At 40.9% G+C, this 22,312-nt stretch overlaps 1 protein-coding gene across 1 annotated transcript in view; it reads left to right on the top strand.

Moving 5' to 3' along the window:
* LOC148659349 (leucine-rich repeat-containing protein 49-like) overlaps positions 1 to 4,071 on the top strand; it is a 106,868-nt gene extending 102,797 nt beyond the window's left edge. Inside the window, exon 18 of the mRNA XM_088641476.1 lies at positions 2,865 to 4,071. Coding sequence (XP_088497602.1) covers positions 2,865 to 3,080 — 216 coding nt within the window. The 3' untranslated portion in view covers positions 3,081 to 4,071. The remainder of the gene's footprint in view (positions 1 to 2,864) is intronic.
* Positions 4,072 to 22,312: the final 18,241 nt, after the last annotated feature.

Raw genomic sequence — 22,312 nt, 5'->3', positions numbered from 1 at the left:
GCACTGATTTAAGTTCTTTATTAAGGGTAATAAGCACCCTCCCTCCTGCTGCCACACACCCTAAGAGGCTCCACGGTCCAATGTCCTTTCCTTCTTTTTTTCTTTCTTTTCTTTTCGTGTCATATGTTCATGTAACTCTGCACTCAATTAGCTTATTTGTGCCTATATAGTACTGGGACACTGAAGTCAAAATTTCTATTTTTTCTGTGTCCTCAAGCGTCTCAGATTTGAGATGAAAAGATGAATGTGAGGCAAAAGTACAGAATGTCACCTTTCTGTTCTCTGCTCATACATGCTTTAACATTTTAGAACGATAGATACCATTATTGTGTTCCATCCCTCCATTTCAGTTGAGTATAAGTATTGGGACAAATTGATTTAATGTAAAGTAGTAAAGGACTTAGTATTGGTTACAAATCCCTTGCATGCAATAACTGCAGCAAGCCTGAGATGCTTGGACATCACCAAGCTCTCCGTTTGCTCCGTTGAGAGTTCCTGTTTGGAGTCGGGGAGTCTCCAGTCTCCATTTCAGTAAGTGACATCCATGTTTAATTGGATTTAAATCAGGAAATGAGCTTGGCCAGTCTAAGACTTTACATTTTTTACCCTGGTAAAGTCCTTGGTTGCAGTGGGCATTGCCTTGCGGCATGAGGAAACGCCGGCCAATGGGCCTGGAGTTATTGTCTTGTACACAGGCAGACAAGTGCCCTTCTGAAGTCATTCTGCTGCTGTCATCGGTTACATCATCAATAAAGATGACTGAGCCAGTTCCAGAGGAGGCCATGCAGGCCCACGCCATGACACTGCCTTAGTGCTTTAGGTCATCCATAGTTCCTTCTTTTCTCCACACTTTCACCTCACCATCACTCTGATAGAGGTTTGTGTTTGTCTCATTTGTCCATAACACTTTGTTCCACACCTCTACCGGCTCATCTCTGTACTTTTTTAGCAAATTATAATTGTGGCCTACTGTACCTATTTTTGATGTTGATGAGAGGTTTGCATCTTGTGGTCTAGCCTTTAGAATTCTGTAATTGAAGTCTTCTGGGAACAGATTGTGATACCTTCACCCCTGCACTGTGGAGGTCCTTGGTGATTTCATCAACAGTTGTTTTAAAGTTTTTCTTCATAGCTCTTACACTTTTTCTATCACCAACTGCAGTTATTTTCCTCGGATGACCAGGTTGTTGCCAATTGCTTAGTACACCAGTGGATTCTTTCTCTTTATTTCAAAAGTTATTTCAAATGGTTGATTGTTGCTATGTTTTATTATCTCCAGGAGGCAATGTGTCATGTGGCAGCAAACAAAAACAATACAAATATACAGTACATGCACATGAGAATTATCTGTGGAGTAAGGTTATAGCCACAGATAGCAATGAGAACTTAAACCTGTTTGTTTTTAATTTGGGAAATCTGTTTCTGTGTTCTGAGGGGAGTAACTGGAATTCATTAAACCAAGGAAGGGTGAAGGGTCCTGTAGGGTGGAACATGTCTTACTCTCATAACTGATAGGCGTGGGGCAGAGCCAGAAGATCAGTGCCGATGACTTTCTGACATAGATTTGGTCTGACAAGACTCCCCAGTTTGCTCTTACTCCACGGATCCTGATTCCCTCACCAGTAGATCAGGGTAAAAGTTCTGCAGGGATGCAGTTTCAATAAAAGGCTGATAAAACACCATCAACAACAAATTATCAACCTTAAAATGTTTAAGCTTCCTTAAGAAAAAAAATGCTGTGCCTTTTTTTGAAAATAGAATCAACATTTGTCTCAAAATGTAACTTTCAGTCCAGAACAGTCCCTAAATATATTTGTCTACCTTCTTCAAAGTTAATCCCCTGATGCAGGTTTGAGTGATCATCTGAGGGTGTTTCCTGAAGTCAACTGGCTCAGAGACATTCAACTTCGAAAGGTTTTGTCTCTAGAGTGGTGGTAACACAATCATTTGTCTACAGAACGACAAGTGGGCGACATAATACACATCCTTGAGGGGAAGCAATAGAACAATACAGCTTGATAGACAATCCACTGATGACTCTCACCCTCTGAGTTCTATCAGTTACCCAACTGACAAGATCAAAACCGAAATTAGCCAATAGCTTAGCTGCCAAAAAATGCCCTTTAAGCAAGCTGAATGAGTCTAATGAGTCTTTGATCCAGTGTCAATGCAACTGGAAGCACCTGGATAAGAACCACCTGACAGCCAGTTGTCCCAATGCTTATGTCCATCTCAACTGGGGAGACTGAACACAAAAAGTGTTTTAATTCTGAAATTTACACACGTAAACACAGAAATACAAATAAAAGAGGGCATTCGGTTCTTTTACCTTCATATATCTGGATATTCTTATCCTTCAGCTATTCTGTTTGTCTCAAATACAAATACAGCAAAAATAGCTATTTTGACCTTATAGAGGGGACTGTATATCTCTTATATTTATTGAGCATATATTAAGATTAATGGTATATTAAGCAGCATAAGATCAAAGGTTTGAATACTGAACTCAAGTGCCCCACGGACCAGTGATCTTGTACGTGCTTCACACTGTGCGTACATGTTATTTCACTGGAGTGTTGAGTGAACTAGAATGTGATATCATTTGCAGAGAGGAATAATCTAAACAAACAATATTTATGACAGTTGATATGTTAGTCAATAGTGTTGATGGAGATAGGGGCATTCCAAAATTTATGACCGTCATTGCAGTCGCCTAGAACTAATGCCAAGTACTCTACAGAAAATCACACCTCTGTTCTCTGTAGCGGAAGTCTCTTCCTCCATTAATTTGTTTGAAATGTGTGAAGGAATGTGAGGGCTTGGCAAGTCACAACACTTAGTTTTAACTTCCCTTTCCCCCTTAGGAAGCCTTTTCCGATGGCCCGGTGAAGACCCAGGTGTGCCGGGAATTCGTGAGCGGTCTGGTGAAACGGGCCGCCGACACCAACCTGAAAGCAGAGTCCCTGCACAAGCTGTGGCCCTCGCTGTTCGTGGAGCTGGTCAGGGACAGCGTGCTGGACATGTGGGGCCGGCCGGCGTACCGCCAAGCGTGCTTGCAGAGGATTTCACAGCCCCAGTGACGCCCTGCATGCTGCTCTCCGGCTGGGCCGCAGCCCCAGCTGCACCACGCCAGGACAGGGGCGCCCCCGCAGCAGGCCTCTGATGTGCTGTTCTTCTGATTAAAGTTTGTTGTTTCAATAAGCAACATTTTTCACTTTCTATACTGCATTGAAGTTAAATATTGGAGCCCTCTTCTCAATGCAGTGACATTTAAGAAAAACTTTAGCCTCAGTTTCGCCAAGGACTGAAATGGTCTAAATGTCTTTGGTCTAATAACGAAAAGACATCTCTCTGCCCACTAGTCTCCAATTCCAGCTCAGGTTCCTCATAATGGCTTTCATTTGGCTAAAGCCGTCTTGCAAGAACCCAGCGGAAAGCACCCATGAGGTGGCTGTAGAACTGGGATTAGAATTTAAGAAATATTAATAAAGATTAGTTTCTGTTGCTTTTGTTTTTCAATGGGAATTCCAGTACAAAGGCTTTAAAATAATTCTCTCTACAAAAAATTATCTGAGTTTTAAGCATATACACAAATACATTTTTTTCAGGAATTGATTTTATGTTTTAAATTATTTCTGAAGAGAAGTGGAGGAGGAATAATGTGCCTAGATGCTGAAAGTGATAAAGCAAAACTTTTGAACATAGAGTGTCTTCCCTTTTGGCTTTGCTTGTATGGTCTGACTTCCTTTTTCGGGTCATCTGTCATATCAGCATGGTTTATCCTGTTACAGTATAAACCCGTTAATGATAAAAGTAAATGTCAGAGAGATTTGCTGGGTAATCGTTTGATAATCTTGTGGTGATTGTATATCTTAGGCTGTTAAAAATTGGGGGAAAAAAATATTTTCAACCTATTTTTCTCATAACTCTAAATATAAAACAAATAAAAAAAATATCTTTATCTTTAGTATAACATACTGACCATTGTAATGATGCACACTTCCCCATGGCTGTACTGTATGTACTGCACAGAAATAACTTGTGGTGAATAAAGCAACCTTAGAGACACAACAGTGTTTTGCTTAAGATTTTCTTGGAAATTTTAAGCAGATTTTTAAGAAACCATAAGGTGTATATTTGCACAGGTGAAGATCATGTAGCGCTGCCTCCGTGTTCAAGTCATGCCTGGAGGAATGGAAAGGTGTTCGACTGAAGGTGGCAGGATTCCAACAAAAGCACGATATTCAGACATTGCATGTGCTGTAAGAGTTACAGGTCTCATAGAGGCTGATGAGACTGGTACAGTGACCTCTCTCCCCAGGACTGTGGCAGAAGTGTCTCAGTATTGTGGGTTTGGTGCCTATAGGCTGTGCAAAGGTATGTAATGTGGTGTTCTCAATCCTGGATCTTGCCACACATGCTACTTAATCACACACTCTCCTTACATGAGTACGTGCACGATCTTCTCAAGGTTCTAAAAATAAATCTTGATCAAAACATCATTAATTGTTTTCTAATATGAGGAGCAGAGTAGTTCCCTCATACCCTGGTCCCATAGAGCTGTCGCTTGGTTAGAATGGAATTCAGGAGATTCTCTGAAAAAGATGGGAACAGTAGTACGATGCCCATCATCTTAAGGTCTTCATTTCATCTAACGGGGAAAGATCATTCTTGGATGGCTACAGTAGCAGTATCCTTTCTGCTTCAGTTCTGGTTGTGGAACCAGCATGTGGAATGTTCGTGACTGTTGAATAAATCATTTCATTTTCCACTCCAAACACAGATGTGTAAAAACCTTCGCATGCTTTCTGAAGGCTAAGTTAACATTACAGGAACATGCACTGTATGTGTATAATGTTTGAGTAGAGCGCAATTTCAGCTGGTTAGTATAGAACTGCAGAAATCGTATTAATAAAAATTATTTAAATTTTTTTCAAAGATATTTGCTTTTAATGTCAGCAATGGATATAAAATAGGTTAATTTGAAATCAAGGACAACTCTTTTATAGTATAATTGTTTCAGCAGTAGTCTTTTAATCACTTATGATGTGTTGATTATATTTCACTGAATAAAAAGGGGGATTCAACTTTAATTATGCCATTAGAACATGGAAATGTAAGTCGAGGAATCAAGAAGTAAAGATTCCCGATCACATTTCATCTGCAGGCAGTAGGACACAGAAGAAATTCAAACTTCCAGTAAGTAAAAACATTAATTATATACAGTACTGTGCAATGTGTTTTTTGGGGGCATTTAATTAGAATGTTTTGGAAGTTGCCTCCTTGAAAAATAAATTCAGAAATGAATTATGTTCCTTTTCTGAAACTGCCACTTTTAGCCCTATACAACATACTTCAGAGTGTCATTAAGGGTAGCCTGCAGATGGTCATTACTCACATATTTGTAAAATGATTCATTTTCTATTACAAGTGGTAAACCTGAGGAACATCAAACTATTTTTTTATTCTTTTGAGCCTTTATAATTTTATTTCTTCAACACAGAATATGCTGTGCTTATTTTGAAAACTTGATTTTAAATTGAGAATAACTGATTCTTTTTTTTTATTTCATACCCAGTTGCTTTTGGGCTTGGCTCTCCGACAGGAAACCCTCTCTGCAGAGGATGTGACGCATCTGTCAGGAGCAGTAGGACTGACAGGGAGCAGCGCCTCTCTCACAGGTGCTCACTGAAAACTTTCAGCCACCCACGAGTCACAGGGTCACTGTGCACTGAAAGCTACACACAGGGTGATGACTTACTTATGCGCTGATGGCTGTGCGATGCTGAATTAAATTGCATAACAGGAGTGTGCTCTAAGATTTTTCTTGAACTGTATTTAGCTTGAACTTATGTTCTCTAGTGGAACTAATTGGAATGCAGAGAACTAAGAATCAATTATCATGTATAGTAAATGCTTTTATCAGGATTGAGGAAGATAAAGCTATGTACTGTACGTCTCTGGTGAGACACTTCATCTTCTAATAGAGCTCTTGTAAACATATCGACAAGATGGAGGCCTCGATTTTGTAAATGCTGTGGTCAGAGGCCTTGCCTTGGCTCCCAGTCTCAGTGAATGTGTATAGTTCCATGAATGACACAGGAATGTTAATCTTATAGGTTTGTTAATCCCCCTCTGCGCACGCCTCTCCTTAACAACAGTGTGCTGTTTGTTTGCTGTAGCTTCCCAGTCTACTGTCTGTGTGCACACCTGCAGAGACCAGCACAGTGTGAGGGGGTTTGCAGAACACAAATAAGACATGGAAGAATTTAAGAAGCAGACATGAGGGCCTCCAGGTCCTGTTTCACATTCAGAACTACCAGGCAGGGCTGGCAGAGTCTGTCAAGGAAAATTCACTGAGCTGCATCTCCAGCTGTCTGTAGAGTTATAGTCAGGAGGACACAGACAGTGTCACAGGACAAGCAAAAATAAATATATTCATATGGAAAGAAGTGACACATTGCAAAGGTTTGATAAGCTAGAATATCGAGTGCTAGCAGTTTATTTTTTGGTGTGAATAGGTGTTTGTGTTTCTCTAACTTGTGCACGCAGTGGTGTTGATACCATGCGCGCTGTGATGCCTCGTGGGAAGGGCACAAGCAGGACATGTGGAGCCGGGCAGGATCGGAAACAACAATGAGACCAGAGTAAAGCTAAAATAAAAAGGCACGGCATTGGAAATGACAGATCTGGAGAGCAGCTATTTGTTCTAATGTCGATTTATCATGTCCAATAGAAAAATAGAAAAATCAGTTCTTAGATCCTGTTTGAGCACGACCTCACGTCTTCAGATTCCTGAACAAACCAAGCTGCTAAGCTACTTTGCAAAGAAATAACTTTCTGCTCACAGTTGCAACAAGGTTGCACTTCCTTTTATCCTGTTCTTGTCTTCATTTTTAACACAGCACTCCAGTCCCAGGTACGAGACACTTCTTTCCAAGCTCTTTCTCTGCTATGCAGCTGTGGTCACTTGTGCCCTGAGGTGTGTCCTTTTCCAGGTGTCTGTGTGAAAACTGGCAAGCAGAGTTTTCTGGACCTGCTCCATTGCTGCACAGTCCAGGGGTTTATGTTTAGTCTGTCCTCTGACAGTGTTACATAATGATTTAGCCTTTTATAAAACTGTTTAAATCATGAACATAATAATACAATGGCAATACATTTTCATGTTCTTGTAATGTATGAACACATTAGCATGTTAATAAGCACTTTCTGCGACTGAAAAAACTTCAGTCGCAGAAAGAAGATTTTGAGGTCACAAAAAAGAGAGGTGCAAGCTCACTTTTGAACATGAGTGAAAGCTTGTGAACGTGCTGTCCCAATCTGAAACTAGTCATACATCTTTATTTGAGGAATTATTTCTGCTGAATGATGCAACCAGGGGGGACCGGTCAGCAGCACACAGGAGGGGAAGTTCAGGAGTGCCGTGTGTCTGAATTCACACATCCTCCCCAGGAAAAGGTTCTTTTGAAATTCACATGTGTACTTGAAAAATACATTTACAAATATTTTCTTCACTTTTTCTGACATTAAAAATAAATATATTTATATATATTATATCTTCTCTATAGCAGCAACAGAAATAACTCTAACAAAGTTTTTCAGCAAACTTCCTGTTTTTTTAATTTATTAAATTAAAGCACAGCAAACTAGTGGAACACTCAAACATTGTGTGTACAGAGCCCCCAAAAGAGGGAGACAAATCATTGACTTGCAAAGGGAAGCCTGAAGAGATTTTCCTTCGGTTGCAGGTCTTTGCGCAGGGCGGTCCAGTGTGCCTGCAGGTTTTCATCCAGCTCGGCTCCTCAGGTTGGATAAGACATGATTACAGCATTACTAGAAGCTCACACAAGGCACTATAAATATTTTCTTTGCTATACAGTATGTTTGCCTGCAAATGGATCCCGCCAGGTGCTGAAACTCTGTTAAAATAGGGAAATGTTTTTATATATACACCATGTATAGTAAATGTTTTCTTAAGGTATATACAAGCCCACAAATCATGTTCAGTGGTGCTTGAAATGTAGTAGACCACACAAGAATAAAACAAACACTACAAAGATAATTACAATTAAAATATTTCACTCTGCAGGAAATGCTTCTCCCTCTTGAGAAGCTGTGTGTAGTTTTGCAGTAAAAGATGGATGTTGCAGTAGTGTATTTATTCCGTCTAGGAGCTGTTAGTTAAGAGTCTAGTGACTGTCCTATGAAAATAAGTTAAGTGTTAGTTAGACTAGATCACTTCCCTGTATCATTTTCACTTTTGTAAAATGTTGTATTCTAAGTGGTAGATCCTAAAGGAGACAAGAAAAGTAGTTCAATTTTCTTTGTAATGGCAGGGAAATACTGACCAATAAATGGAAAATATTCAATTGTCTAACATGGTGATTAAAAAAAAACTCTTTGATGCAAGAATGAAATACAGAAATCCTATCTTTAGGATCGGAGAAGGTGCTGAACACATGTAGGGCTTAGGACACAATGGGAGTGAATTTCAAACCTTTGACAAGGTTCCCCTCAACTCATTGTTCAACACGCAGCTGTGGGATTGAATGCTGCCCCAAGATGGACATGACACAATGGGAGGACAGAGAACGGACTTCAGCATCACAGTGAGTGAAAAGATAAGATCACTTTATTGGCAATATACAATTTCTTGCATTAGGATTTTAACTTTTCACCTACCCCAACTTGCTCTCCATGAGACACACAGACAGGAAGAGAAACTGGGGGTCAGAGCGCGGCATCAGCCATTGTACAGCGCCCCTGGAGCAGCTGGGGTTAAGGGCCTTGTTCAGGGGCCCCACAGAATAGGATTGCTCTGCCACCTGCAGGATTTGAACCAACAACTTTCCAGTCACAGATGTAGATCCTTAGCTACAGTGCCACCGCTCCACCCAAGTGGACTGGAGAGTCCTGTCTAAGCTGGACAGTGAGTGGAGTGTCCTGTCTGAGCTGGACAGTGAGTGGAGTGTCCTGTCTGTGCTGGAGAGTGAGTGGAGTGTCCTGTCTGTGCTGGACAGTGAGTAGAGAGTCCTGTCTGAGCTGGACAGTGAGTGGAGTATCCTGTCTGTGCTGGACAGTGAGTGGAGTGTCCTGTCTGTGCTGGACAGTGAGTGGAGTGTCCTGTCTGTACTGGACAGTGAGTGGAGTGTCCTGTCTGAGCTGGACAGTGAGTGGAGTGTCCTGTCTGTGCTGGACAGTGTATGAAGTGTCCTGTCTGTGCTGGACAGTGAGTGGAGTATCCTGTCTGTGCTGGACAGTGTGTGGAGTGTCCTGTCTGTACTGGACAGTGAGTAGAGTGTCCTGTCTGAGCTGGACAGTGAGTGGAGTGTGCTGTCTGTGCTGGACAGTGTATGAAGTGTCCTGTCTGTACTGGACAGTGCCTGGAGTGTCCACAGTGTTTGCTGCTGTGGCCACTGCTCTTCCATCTGTGGAGGTGAAAACAAAGGTCAATCCTAATCTTGCCCGGTATCATCTTCAGTACCTACTGTATGTATAAATATTGGACTTCCTGCAGACTCACAGCTCTCCCTCCCCCCACCCTTGCCCCCCTGCAGCCCTCTCTGCCTCTTCTCTCTGAGGCTCTGCTCAGGCAGGTGAGGTGCCTACGGGAATCACGCCTCTCCTCCACATTTATTAGGGTTTAACTGAACTACTCAATACACTAATGGAAATATTTACAACCAAGTATGGGAACAAAGGAGAAAAATGGGTTTATAAAGCAAATTGCACATTATACAGTAAATTAATAGTTTGTGTGTAATATTAAAATTGTACCTAATATCGTAATACATTGATGTGAGAAACTTGACACCCCCTCAAATCCTGCATTCCTATAGGCGGTGATGCCATTGTAGAGTTTGTGTGTTACAGCTGTGGCTCCTGGGAAGGATATCTCACATGGTGTGTGCAGACATCAGAGCTTGAGCTACTGAAGTGACATCTGTCAAGAGACTGCAGCCCTACCTCATTTCACCCAGATTGTAAGACCATTGGGCTGAACTTGGCTCACAAGCAACAAAGCAAAATTATAATAGCGAAGACAGCTAACATCACTGCTGTTATTTGCTGTAGCTTGGCCTCAGATTCTGCATTCACCACTTTCTGCGCAGTGTCTGTTTGTAAACTGGCATTTTTTTTTACATTCACAGTTTTGTTGGACAGTAGATATGAAAGCCCATCCATAAAGGATATGCAAGTAGGAGAAATTTGAATCAATTCCCCTAGCTACCTTTTAGCCTTTTAAAGGCAAAAATACAGAAGACAAATTGTAGCATTCCCCGTTGAAAAACAGAGGTCTCAAATGTGCACTGAAAAGAGAGACATCTCTAACCTTCACCAGGTATTAAGCCTTGTGTTCAGTGTGTGGGCGTATGACAGGATGTTGGCAAATATAGCACAGAAGACTATTTCACTCCATGACATATGGAATCTGCACTGAGAAAATATAGCCTGCCACTGGAAAACAAAACATTGTTGGACACTAAATCACTGATAAATAAAAGTCCTGCCAAGAATACTAAGATTATTTTCCCAAGTTCAATAATTTTATCACTAGATAAATGCATAGCTTATTTTTCTTTACACATTACCATTTTTCAAGAATTAAACGTTAGCCAAAAATAATTTGAACACGTTTCTTCCAATTTAATTTTTATAAAATAAAATAAGAAATATGGTTCATAATATTTCAAGTGAGATTGTGCAATTACCTTGGAATGCACAGTTTTATTTGTTTTTCTTAATGTACAGTATAGTGTTATAGACACTTTAGGAAATGGCTCTGCCTGTCTGCTTTCCTCTTGACTTAGTGCAAAGTGATTGAACGGTGAGAAACTGCTCACAGAACCCCCCTCACCATGTGTCTATTGTCTGGGATTCATACATTAGGCCAGAAGTGGGACAACAGTGCCAAGTCTGTGAGTGATGACATCCATTTGGCTCAAAATGTGTTACAGCAGCCTCATTTGCTGGAAAGCCTTTTGTGAGGCAGAGCTCCGCTGTAAGAGTGTACTGTAGCTGCTGGTAGTGCTTGCTGATTCTGTGAGAACGCAGATCAAAGTCACAGTCCTGAAGTGAAGATGCCACCTAAAGTTGGTCTTGAAAGGATCACGTTTGATTCTTCCAGCTTAGGGGGGCATCTTCACTTCAGACGTCAGGGAATCTGTAATATGAGAAAAAAGGTAATAAATCTCTTCCAAACAAAATTCATTTGTCAAGGAGAATCCCAGTGGAAAAAAGTAGGCTGTTCTCTCCTGTTAATTAAAACTGAACCCCTGCTAAAATAATTTTCTATACAATACTCATGGCATCGTATTCCACAAGGTCACCTGGGTGGTTGGTCATGCTCTGCAAATTTCAAGCTTGATACAAGGTCCGGCCAACTGGTCTCCTCTCAAATCAACCTGCTGTCTAAATCCCCTTAAAACCCGCCTTACCTAGTGACCCCAGACACACTGGAGCTGCCGTGGCGTGGACTCTTCTGAAAACACGGGCAGACATCACAGCAGCAGCAGGGCCCAGAGAGAGCTGCTCTTTCGCAGCAGAGCAGGGGGTGAGCAGGGGAAGGGCGGAGAGACTCGAGGACTGACAGGGGCAGCGGAGGGTGAGACGTTGAAGATGGAGCATTGGGAGGTAAGGGTAAGGGTGTGTTGAGTACCAGCAAACAGGAGTGTGAAAACAAATGAGCAAGATTGCTCAGAGTGAGGTTGGAATTGAACTTCCTCCCAAACTTCTGTTTACAAACTGAATTCTTTTAGCTGCTCTGCATCGCAGAGCCTGACTTTCAGAGTGCTTTCCCATCATTCCCTTAGCTTGGCTTTCTCCAGATGATAGCAACTCTTCTTCATTCTGTCAGACTGGACAAGGTCCGCTTCGCGGAAAGGAGAAACTGTAACAGGTGACAAAAGTGGACATATTTATGTACAAATTGACTAGTTGCTTTTTTAATGGATGCTTTATGGAAAATGTTAATTGTGTAAAATAAAGTAGTAAATGTATTGATAATGTTTGAAAATGTTTTCTAGTATGTGACAGTAACAATTGTGCACATGTACTGTATACATATTTTGGATGAGGTCTAACATGAACTTCAATAAAAACATGAACTGAACCACTGAACTGGAACTTCCAGATTATAGAATATCTAACATGTTTGAGTTGTTTTATTACAAATAATTCATAAAGAGCATTGCCATAATTAATATACAGTACAGTATTCAAGGTTAAATGTATTGGAAGTATAAAACAATTACAAGAAAACAAATTTGTTAATGCAATCAATTAGTTATTAGGAAATCTATTATGCTTTAATTAAACATCTAAGACTGCATTCACAACACCTTTTATAACTCAAGCTCAGCCAATTATGTGCCACCGATTGGGAATAACAGTCACAATCACCTTGATGTTATCTAGACCTAAAACACCAGTGTATTTTGGTCCCAGTATGTAGTCTCAGCACTATCTGAATATGAGTCTTTACTGATTGAGCAATCACACTGTAATCCCAGCAAAACCTCTATTGTCCAATAAGCTGTACAATAGTTACTAAAGGTGACAAATATATCCACAAGAATGTCCAAAAAAAGCATACAATACAAATAATTTGTCATTAATCTGATGCTCAGTTCTCAAAAATAATTTCATGATGATTTCTTTGATATGCTGATGAAGGAGACCTCAGCCTGAGAGACTGAATCAATATAAGACTTAAAGCACAGTACATACAGTACATGTTTCATAATTACATACTATAGGACATTGGAACGCTGAGTTTTAATTTCAGCAGATTTACTGACAGCATGTAAAACACAGTTTTGACAAGGAAGTCCTTCTGAACATGGGCTTCACACGTCTTCCTGTAATTAAAGAGGTTTTATTGCAGAACACCTGTCAAACAGGGCTGCCCTAAGAGAAGAAACCAGAGGGATTGAGTCAGGAATTCAGCCGGTTGGAAGCTCAAGCAGGAATTTCCCTGAGGGCAAAGTCGTATCGAACCACCCCTTCTCATGAAGACTCATGAGAGGAACACCAGGAGGAGCTTTAGTCCAATTTCCAAGGATTAAGACAAGCACAACAATTTGAAATCTATCAATGGGCTATTAGTAGACACTGCATAGGCTAATACATGCCTTCTCTAGAATCAGAATCAGAAGCCTGAGGCTCTGGAGCTGCTTGGAAAACCCAGAGGAGGACAGTCAAATGGTATATAGAGAGACAGAAAGATTAAACACAACAGAGGCAAACTAAGAATGGTATGTTAACTAAGTCATAATATTGAGATTTATCTTTCTAGTCAGCCTACTTTAAGCAATCTAGTCCAGTGAGCATGGTTATTTTACATGGCTTTTAAAGAATTAAATGCTTTGAATTATTCGTGGAATATGTCTGAAATGAGAACAATATTTGCTGCCTTGTACTTTTAATTATGTATTTTTTTATTGAACTCTGACAGAACAAGTATTACTTATGACAGACAGATCATGGCTTGTGCTGTACCCAGATATACAGTAGCTCTGGCTCAAGTGAGTATTGCTGCTGGCTGTTTGTCATCAAAATCTTGTTTGCTTAAACTTAAATCAGTTCTTAAACTGATGTACAGGAGAACATAGGCCATAGCTGTCACAAGGCAGCCTGAGGTAAGAAGAAATGTGCATATAATAATAATAATAATAATAATAATAATAATTGCTAACACTTATATAGCGCTTTTCTGGATGCTCCAATCAAAGCACTTTACAGGTAATGGGGTCTCCTCTCCACCACCACCAATGTGCCACATCCACCTGGATGATGCCACAGCAGCCATAGTGCGCCAGTATGCTCATCACACATCAGCTCTCAGTGGGGAGGAGAACAGAGTGATGAAGCCAATTCAATATGGGGATTATTAGGAGGCCATGATTAGTAGGGGCCAATGGGAAATTTGGCCAGAATTTTTAATGACCACTGAGAGTCAGGACCTCGGTTTTACGTCTCATCCAAAGGAGGGCACCTATTTACAGTATAGTGTCCCCGTCACTATACTGGGGCATTAGGACCCACATGGACCGCAGGGTGAGCGCCCCCTGCTGGCACCACTAACACCTCTTCCAGCAGCAACCTTAGGTTTTCCCAGGAGGTCTCTCATCCAGGTACTGACCAGGCTCACACCTGCTGAGCTTCAGTGGGTTGCCAGTTGTGAGTTGCAGAGTGATATGGCTGCTGGCTGGCATCTCAGGTACGAGACAAGAATGTCAGTGCCAGCTCAGGAAAACTACTGTAGTACTAAGCAGACAGGGCACCAAGTCCAGGCAGTATCACTCATGCCCCACAGCACAAATATCAGCTAGCAAGCCTCCCCTGTGGCAATCCCATGATACCTACAGTACATCTGCCATCACACGGCTCAGAAGGGAAACCAGGGCCATCAAAAACACAGCCTCACCAGACTTCCCCCTCCCCTGCTGAAGGCACCTGTCACAACCTTCTTCTTCTGAGGAGGAGGAATACTGTAGGTCTCAGCAGCCCCAGGCTGCACAGCAAGAAGAAGGCATGATCAGGTGAGAGTTTGCCAAAGGTTCAGGAGTGCAGCCAGAAGTGGACAGAACACAAGATGAGCAGAGAGCCGTCATCAGCTATGATGGCTACACCTCCTCTTCAAGACTTTTTACACAATTATTAGACAGAGAACTCTAATTTAGTTTACAGTGTTTAATTCAGCACTCACAGCTTTATTTTGAGGAATCATAATAAATAAAAATATATTTTTTTAGAAAATGGCTTTCTAAACCCAAGAACAATGAACATCATAATGAAGAAAAAAACCAAGAACATACAGGTTCATACAGATAGAATGTAGGGTAATCAGACATAGGCCTAGTAAAATGGGGAGTTATGAGTTTGGCTTTGAAGAGAATTTGTCTCTCATAGTGTCTGAGAAAGGTCATTCCATACCACTGGAGCAGAGACAGGAAAGGCACAGTCACTAACAGTGTGAGAGTTGGTCTTGGGTACGGTGAGCAGAGAACCAGCCTCAACTGACCGGAGCCTACGGGGGGGGTGTAATGGACTGTATAATGGAGCCCGACTGTTTAGAGTCTGGAAGGTCAGTCACAAGATCTTATGTTAAATATGTGAGTTTATAGGCAACCAATATGGAGACATTAAATCTCTAATCATTCTAATAGAAACAGTAGACTGCAAACCAAACCAAAGTTTAGTCATACTAAAGTACACATTTTTTTAAATTTTGGCTCTTCCTTAATAACTCTTCGTTCCGTCCCAGTGGTAAAACAATTTATTTGTGTTCCTTCTCCTTCAGGTGATGTGAAGCCTGAAGAGGAAGCTGTTGTGCCAAATCGTCTGACTGCTCAGCCAACAGATTCACCGGCTGTGCTCAGACGGACTGTTGGAGAGCATGAGCACCCAGGCTCCTTCCTTCAGCACCCTGCTGGACACTTCTGACATCCATCCCTCCAGCAGCAGGTCTTTTTCTTCACAGGCTCTATCTGTGGAATGAGCTTTCCCCTGGTGCTGCTCCTCAGCAGATACAGCACCTGTCTTCACCAGCTCTTATCTGGGAGCCAACAAGCTCCTCTGCACCTGAGACCTTTCAAAGCATGACAGACTCACAGCAGCACGCTGTCAGTGTGACTGCACGCCTACTGCAATGCAGCAGACAGATCACAAGGTGATAAGCTGACATGCATTTCGTTACAACAATTTACGTATTTTGATGATCAATGATATTTCAAATAAGGCACCAAGTGTTGAGCTTTCAATAAAGAATGGAATGCAAAATATTTCTTTTGCAAATTAGGCTGAAAGGCTGCATGTCTGAGTTTTCAGGAGAGTATCAATGTGCTCAAGGATTATAATGAGAAACAAAAATCTTATTTATTGCAGGAACTTAGCAACCAAGAAAAAAAAAGATGAAGAGCGCAATACAACATTTTTGAGTGACAGATTAGCTCATGAAGCCACTAATGAGGTGAATTGTTTTGTGGATTTCAATCTCTTTGAATAAAATAGGTTCTTTCATGAAAGTGAGTGTAAGAAAAGATATGTGCTGTTGGCATTCTGTGATCTGAATCCAGCAATACGGTTGAAAATACCAGTTTCTTATGAAGAAGCACAGGGACTGTTTCTTGACCTAGCAAAGTAAAATAAGGATGTCTGGTCAGCTCAGCCATATACTCTGTTAATAAGGTGATGGAGAGACTGGGGCAAGCAGGAATTAAAATTAAACCTCTTACAACTAAATAGCAAAATATGTTGTTTCAGTTTGTGGTCCTCTATTCTGAATTGCTTGGTGCTCTTGACAGCTTTCAGGGAGGCACAAACTTTCAGAGGTCCCATGCTGGATGAACAAATGATACTTTTAATTCTAATATGCAGACAGTTCTAATTTTATCTACAGTATAAAAGGTACCAGTATGGAAACACTTACCAATAACATATTTAATCAAGAATGTTTTGATTCCTATTATCACAATTTCTTATGATAAGTATAATTTTTATTCATAAAGATGATATGTTCCTTTTGAGCCTTAAATAATTGATTTTGTATCTTTTACCTAAGTTTGTTTTGGTATTACTGACAGGTTTTTTTTTAATTGCTTCAGTTTTGTTTTAGTTAAAAAAAACATTTGTCCAATTATTAATATCAATTACTAATATATATTAATATCACATTACCTGGTGGTTGGCAGCACATTAAACCTTAACAAAGCAAACACATTAAAACGGGGTGTAAATCAAAGTTAGTCCTTTTAATCCAGGAAACTGAACCGGGAACATTTCTGTTGTTGAGGACACTGATGCTCATCCTCTGGCCTTTGCTTAGGAAAGGTGTTGTGATTAGTGGGGCCAGTAACTGATCATCTTCCTGATCTTCCATCTTCTTTTTGGGAATGAAGGGCAGACAGGGAATCCAAGTGTGTGTGCAGGTGTGACCTTAAGTTGGGTTTTAACATCATGACACATTTAAATAAAAAAGGTGAAACTATCAGGCAGTATTTAAATATCTCAGAGTAAAAGCTTCACCCAGAATTCACCCAGCATTGTGCATTGTGTCCTGTACATTGGGCAGAGTGGTCAGTTTGTTTTTCTACTTGTTAAATCAGGAGGAGGAGTGTTGGCTTGGTACAGTATGTTGTTTATTTTCCCGAGCACTACCAGATCTCTTTTTGAAGCTTCAGAAGAGAGCAATATTGCTCAATGCTCTGTGTCTCATTTGAGAGCTTGAAATACTTTTAATTAAGCTGGGTTATTGCCACATAACCACAGGTCAACTGAGAAACACAGATGATTCAACATGGCTAATTATAGCAATTAAAATGGGCAACACAATGTACAGTAATATTACCATACCCAGTCACGGCATGCTAAAAAAATATTGTTATAAAAATAATGTTCTGCCCAGACATAACCATTTCAACAGAAACATGGAATTGTTCTTTGGTTTGTTGATTTTTCTGCAGTGATGGCCTTGTAGGTGCAGAGCTTGTATTGTATTGATTAGTCAGAATCTACATTCAAGTCGCTGGATGCTCAAAGAGAGGATCAGATAAGATCACTTTATTAGCCATATACAATTTCTTGCATTAGGAAATTGTCTTTTCACAGACCCCATCTTACTCTCCATGAGACACATAGACAGGGAGAGAAGTTTGGGGTCAGAGTGCAGGGTCAGACATTGTACAGCGCCCCTGGAGCAGTTGGGGTTAAGGGCCTTGCTCAGGGGCCTCACAGAGTAGGATTCCTCTGCTGGCCACAGGATTTGAACCAGCAACCTTCCAGCCACAGGCACAGATCCTGAGCCACAGAGCCACCGCTCAATCTATGGAGAACATTGAGTCATTGTGATGTGGATCACAATGATACTTTGACTTAAAATATAAGTGTATTCCAGGAGATTCAACAGCTTTCAAAAATACAATTTTAGAATTACAACTGCCTGTTTTATCATTGAGATTGTATAATGAAAAGCTGATTACAGTGATGGTGCAGGTTGGGTTGTGGGAGTGTGGAAAATGTTACAAAACTACACAGTTGGAGCTCATACCCAGGCCTTCTTGAAAAAGAGGCTGTATGAGGTCCTGGGATCAATTAGTTCCTAACTACCGTACAGGAAGGTCACCACTTGGTCACTACACATGATTCTCATGCTCCCCTTTGAAAAGAATTAGCTACTGGTGCTGAGCTCACAATGACAGCCCAGTGATATAGTGAGAGGGTTAGGGCTCCACACACGATCTTGAAAGAGCTGCTATATTACAACTTATAACTGGCATAATGTCATAAATAACTGAACATAAAGTGCCTTTAATGGACACCAGTTCATCACAGTAGATGAGGTATTATTATTCTCCTCTCAGATAAAAATATAACCCCTAAAAAATAAAACATCTAACTTTTCCAGAAATGTTTATTAAACTAACACTGGAGCCCCTTAAAAGAGTTTTTAGCAAAAAGGTTTCAAATAAATTAACTAAAACTATCATTTTATTCTTTGACTTTCTCTCTTTTTGAAGCTGACTGGGACTCTATCCAAGTCGCCACTCAGAATCATACAGAGAAATTATCGATTTTTGAAGATATTTTCAGAGAAAGATTGCTTTTTATTTATTTTGTGAAATCCAGGTTAATTTTAATCCCTGCTCCTCTTAGTCTTCCGGTTATCTTATTATCAAGATGTACAGTAGGTCACCAGAGTTCCCCACATCCACAGCTTCTGTACATGCCAACATTTTCATAGTGAGACCTGAGAACTGGAAGACACTGTGTTGGTCAGAAATCTTAAATATTCACATTATTTTAAACTGGTTTATTCCCTTATGAAATTCTAACCATTGTTTTTGTTTGTACTAGATGCATTATGTACTGTACTTTAAAAATTGTATTTATGTGGTTTGGCAAGAATGTCGGGAACAGTGGCCTTGGATTTGAAGACACTGGGAAATAAATAAACAAGTGTCAGCCAATTGGGAATGCTGAGTACTTAGACTTTAGGCTGGAAAAGGACTGTAAATTAAAAGTGATATTTGTTATTGTTACTTTTTTAGCAGTGTTACAGTGATGCATGTCCTTTGTGTTCCTGGTCTGTCTGAGCCTGACTCCTGTTCCTGGTCTGTCTCTGTGCCTGACTCCTGTTCCTGGTATGTCTGTGCCTGTTCTCTCTGTGTCTGACTCCTGTTCCTGGTCTGTCTGAGCCTGACTCCTGTTCCTGGTCTGTCTCTGCCTCTTCTCTCTGTGCCTGACTCCTGTTCCTGGTCAGTCTGAGGCTAACTCCTGTTCCTGGTCTCTCTGTGCCTGACTCCTGTTCCTGGTCTCTCTGTGCTTGACTCCCGTTCCTGGCCTCTCTGTGTCTGACTCCTGTTCCTGGTCTGTCTGAGCCTGACTCCTGTTCCTGGTCTGTCTGTGCCTGTTCTCTCTGTGCCTGACTCCTGTTCCTGGTCTCTCTGTGCCTGACTCCTGTTCCTGGTCTGTCTGTGCTTGACTCCGGTTCCTGGTCTGTCTGAGCCTGACTCCTGTTCCTGGTCTGAGTCTGACTCCTGTTCCTGGTCTGTCTGTGCCTGTTCTCTCTGTGCCTGACTCCTGTTCCTGGTCTGTCTGTGCCTAACACCTGTTCCTGGTCTCTCTGTGCCTGACTCCTGTTCCTGGTCTCTCTGTGCCTGACTCCTGTTCCTGGTCTGTCTGAGCCTGACTCCTGTTCCTGGTCTGTCTGGTAGTCCAGGTAATGAAATATTTTTAAATATGTATTTTCAGAATAAGGACATTTCTTTCTTAGACACTAGAGTGTACTATAACCTATTATTTATAAGAATAGCACTTGAGTCAGAATTATATAATGTTGACACCTGAAGAAGCCTCCACAGCCAAAACCTTGTGTCTCTTTTCTTTTCCTTTCAGCAGGAATAAACCTTTACCTGTTTCTTTGCAGCCTACGCATACTGACGCAGCCACCTACTTGAACTTCTTCAACACATTATAAAATATTTTCTTTAATTGTACATTGGAAAAAAACCCATGTGATTTACAGATTACATTTAGTGATGGAATGTAGAATACTGTAATGTTAATGATAATAAAATATAGAAGATACGGACCATGACTCCTTGTTATACAATAACTATAAATCCCTGTCAGTATTCTTCACCGCTACTCCTGATCACCCAGGTGTGTGAGACAGCCCAGGCCTCTGAACCAGCCTCTGAGGAATGTAATTATGAAGTCATTCTTCATTGACACTGGCCTGAGGGAGAGGGAGGCAGATTGAGAGAGGTGGTAAAGGGAATGAAGAATATTCATTTGGCAACAAACCTGCCTCGGTCAAACTCTATTCTCAAGACATGAAGTGATCTCTCGTATAGCTCACCTTTGAAGACAAGTCACATTACTGAGGGACCCACCATTCTTGGGGAGAGAGATAGATTTATATAAGGGAATTTACAATATGTACCACAAATATACAGCATGTATTTTTTTTCTCGATTTAATTAGCAGGCTCAACCATATACTGTACACAACTCCTGCTGTACTGTCAGGTCAGGACTCCAATTCACAAATTTTCTTGACTGCAGTAAGAAAAAGGCCCCAGTGTGTTTTTAATAGAATTAGTTAACAGTTCAACATGACACAGGCCAGAACCCTTCAGATTGTCACATTTATGTAGTACCTTTTATCACTTCAAGAGATCTTTTATAGTCATGATGAGTCAACTACAATATATTGTGAACTCAAGCACACTCCTCTTTCAGCCATGCACAGATGTTCAGACCTTAGGCAGCCCTATGCAAAGCTGAACAGAACATTAAGACAGCCAGTGGAAACAGAGCTTGGAGTGCTTTGACATTTCAATGCGCTGTGAGGTATTTTTGTGCTCCTGTGCAGTTAAGTTTAGTAAATGAAAGCAGCTGTTTCAAAGTAATAAATGCAATATCCCTCAAGCTGTATAAGGCATACCCAATAACATTTAGTTATTGAACTGGCTCTGTTTTTTTGCTTTTTTTAGGGACAAGCATGGTTGAAGTCTTCAAAGCTAACCGAACAGGTATTTGAACACTGTATTTCTAAACATTGTGCAAACTGTTGCATTTAAGAATGTTTGAAATAAATGTTTAGTATTTATATGTAAATATTTGCAGGTGCTTTGGTTTTGAACTGTGGGCTCAATTATTGCGATAGAACTTTTATACAGTACATGACATTGCTTACTTTAAGGGCAGCACAGCGGAGCAGTGGTTAGCATTGCTGTCTCACAGCTCTGGGCCCCTGGGGTGTGTGTGTTCTTGCTGTGTTCACATGGGTTTCTTCCCACAGGTCACAGACATGCAGTACTGGTAGGTTTAATGGGCTTCTGGGAAATCGGTCCTGGGGTGAATGTTTACATACAGTAAGTGTGCTGTGCACAGGACTGCCATCCCAGCCACGGTGTACCCTGCCTCGTGCTGGTTGTTTGTCAAGATAGGCTGTGGCTCCTCTGCATCCCTGAACAGCACGAAACAGGTAGAAAATGGATGAATGGGTTATTTATTTTGCTTAGCAGATACCCATATCAGGGGTGACTTTGCAAAAGTATTTTCAATGGCAGTATAGTATACTAGATGAGTTGATGAACACGTTTGGTTTGAAAACCATTCCGACGAGCAACAAGGGCTCTTTTTAGCACCGCTAGGCCCGTATGATTAAGACGATGTGATATATCTGTCAACAATGCCATAATGCAAAAAGCAACTGAATTCTACACTTTTCTTCAAAATCTCTAGTTTCAGAAATAGCCATTTGTTTTTAGAAAGGTGATGAAACGTCTTGTGAAGTACATGGAATCTAGATCTTTCCAGAGCAGTGCTCATAGCTTAACTAGGGTGCAGGTGTTGATGCCGAGGTCCACGCAGGAATACGGTTCGTGACATATATATTCTAGACAAATGTATGCAAATTAACAAGAAGTAGTTCATTTTCATAAATGTCAGTATACATTTAGAAATTTACAGTAATGTCACAGATTTTACCTTTATTTCTATTGTTTACGTCATGAATTACCAAACAATACGCACTGGTTATCGAATGCTTCCTTATATAATTGCAGTCCGTTACTCCAAGCAGGCTTCCTCTGCACCCCTCCGGATAATCCCTGAACTCTCTAGAGTCTCTTGTCTCTGGCACACATGGGAAAAGGCCCGTTATCACATTTTTAATTTCTGAAGCACTCAGCTTTGCTTGTGTTTCTAAGGTCTAGTCTTTAGTCTTTACTCAGCATGTTATTAAACTTTATTTGGTTTAATGTTAGTCTTTTTCGGTCCTTTGAGTTGCTTAAAAAATAGTC

This window comes from Lepisosteus platostomus, chromosome 7 (assembly GCF_059453375.1).
Source record: "Lepisosteus platostomus isolate fLepPlt1 chromosome 7, fLepPlt1.hap1, whole genome shotgun sequence".
NCBI classification, from domain to species: Eukaryota; Metazoa; Chordata; class Actinopteri; order Semionotiformes; family Lepisosteidae; genus Lepisosteus; species Lepisosteus platostomus.
This window is presented reverse-complemented; position numbering and strand designations above follow the sequence as displayed.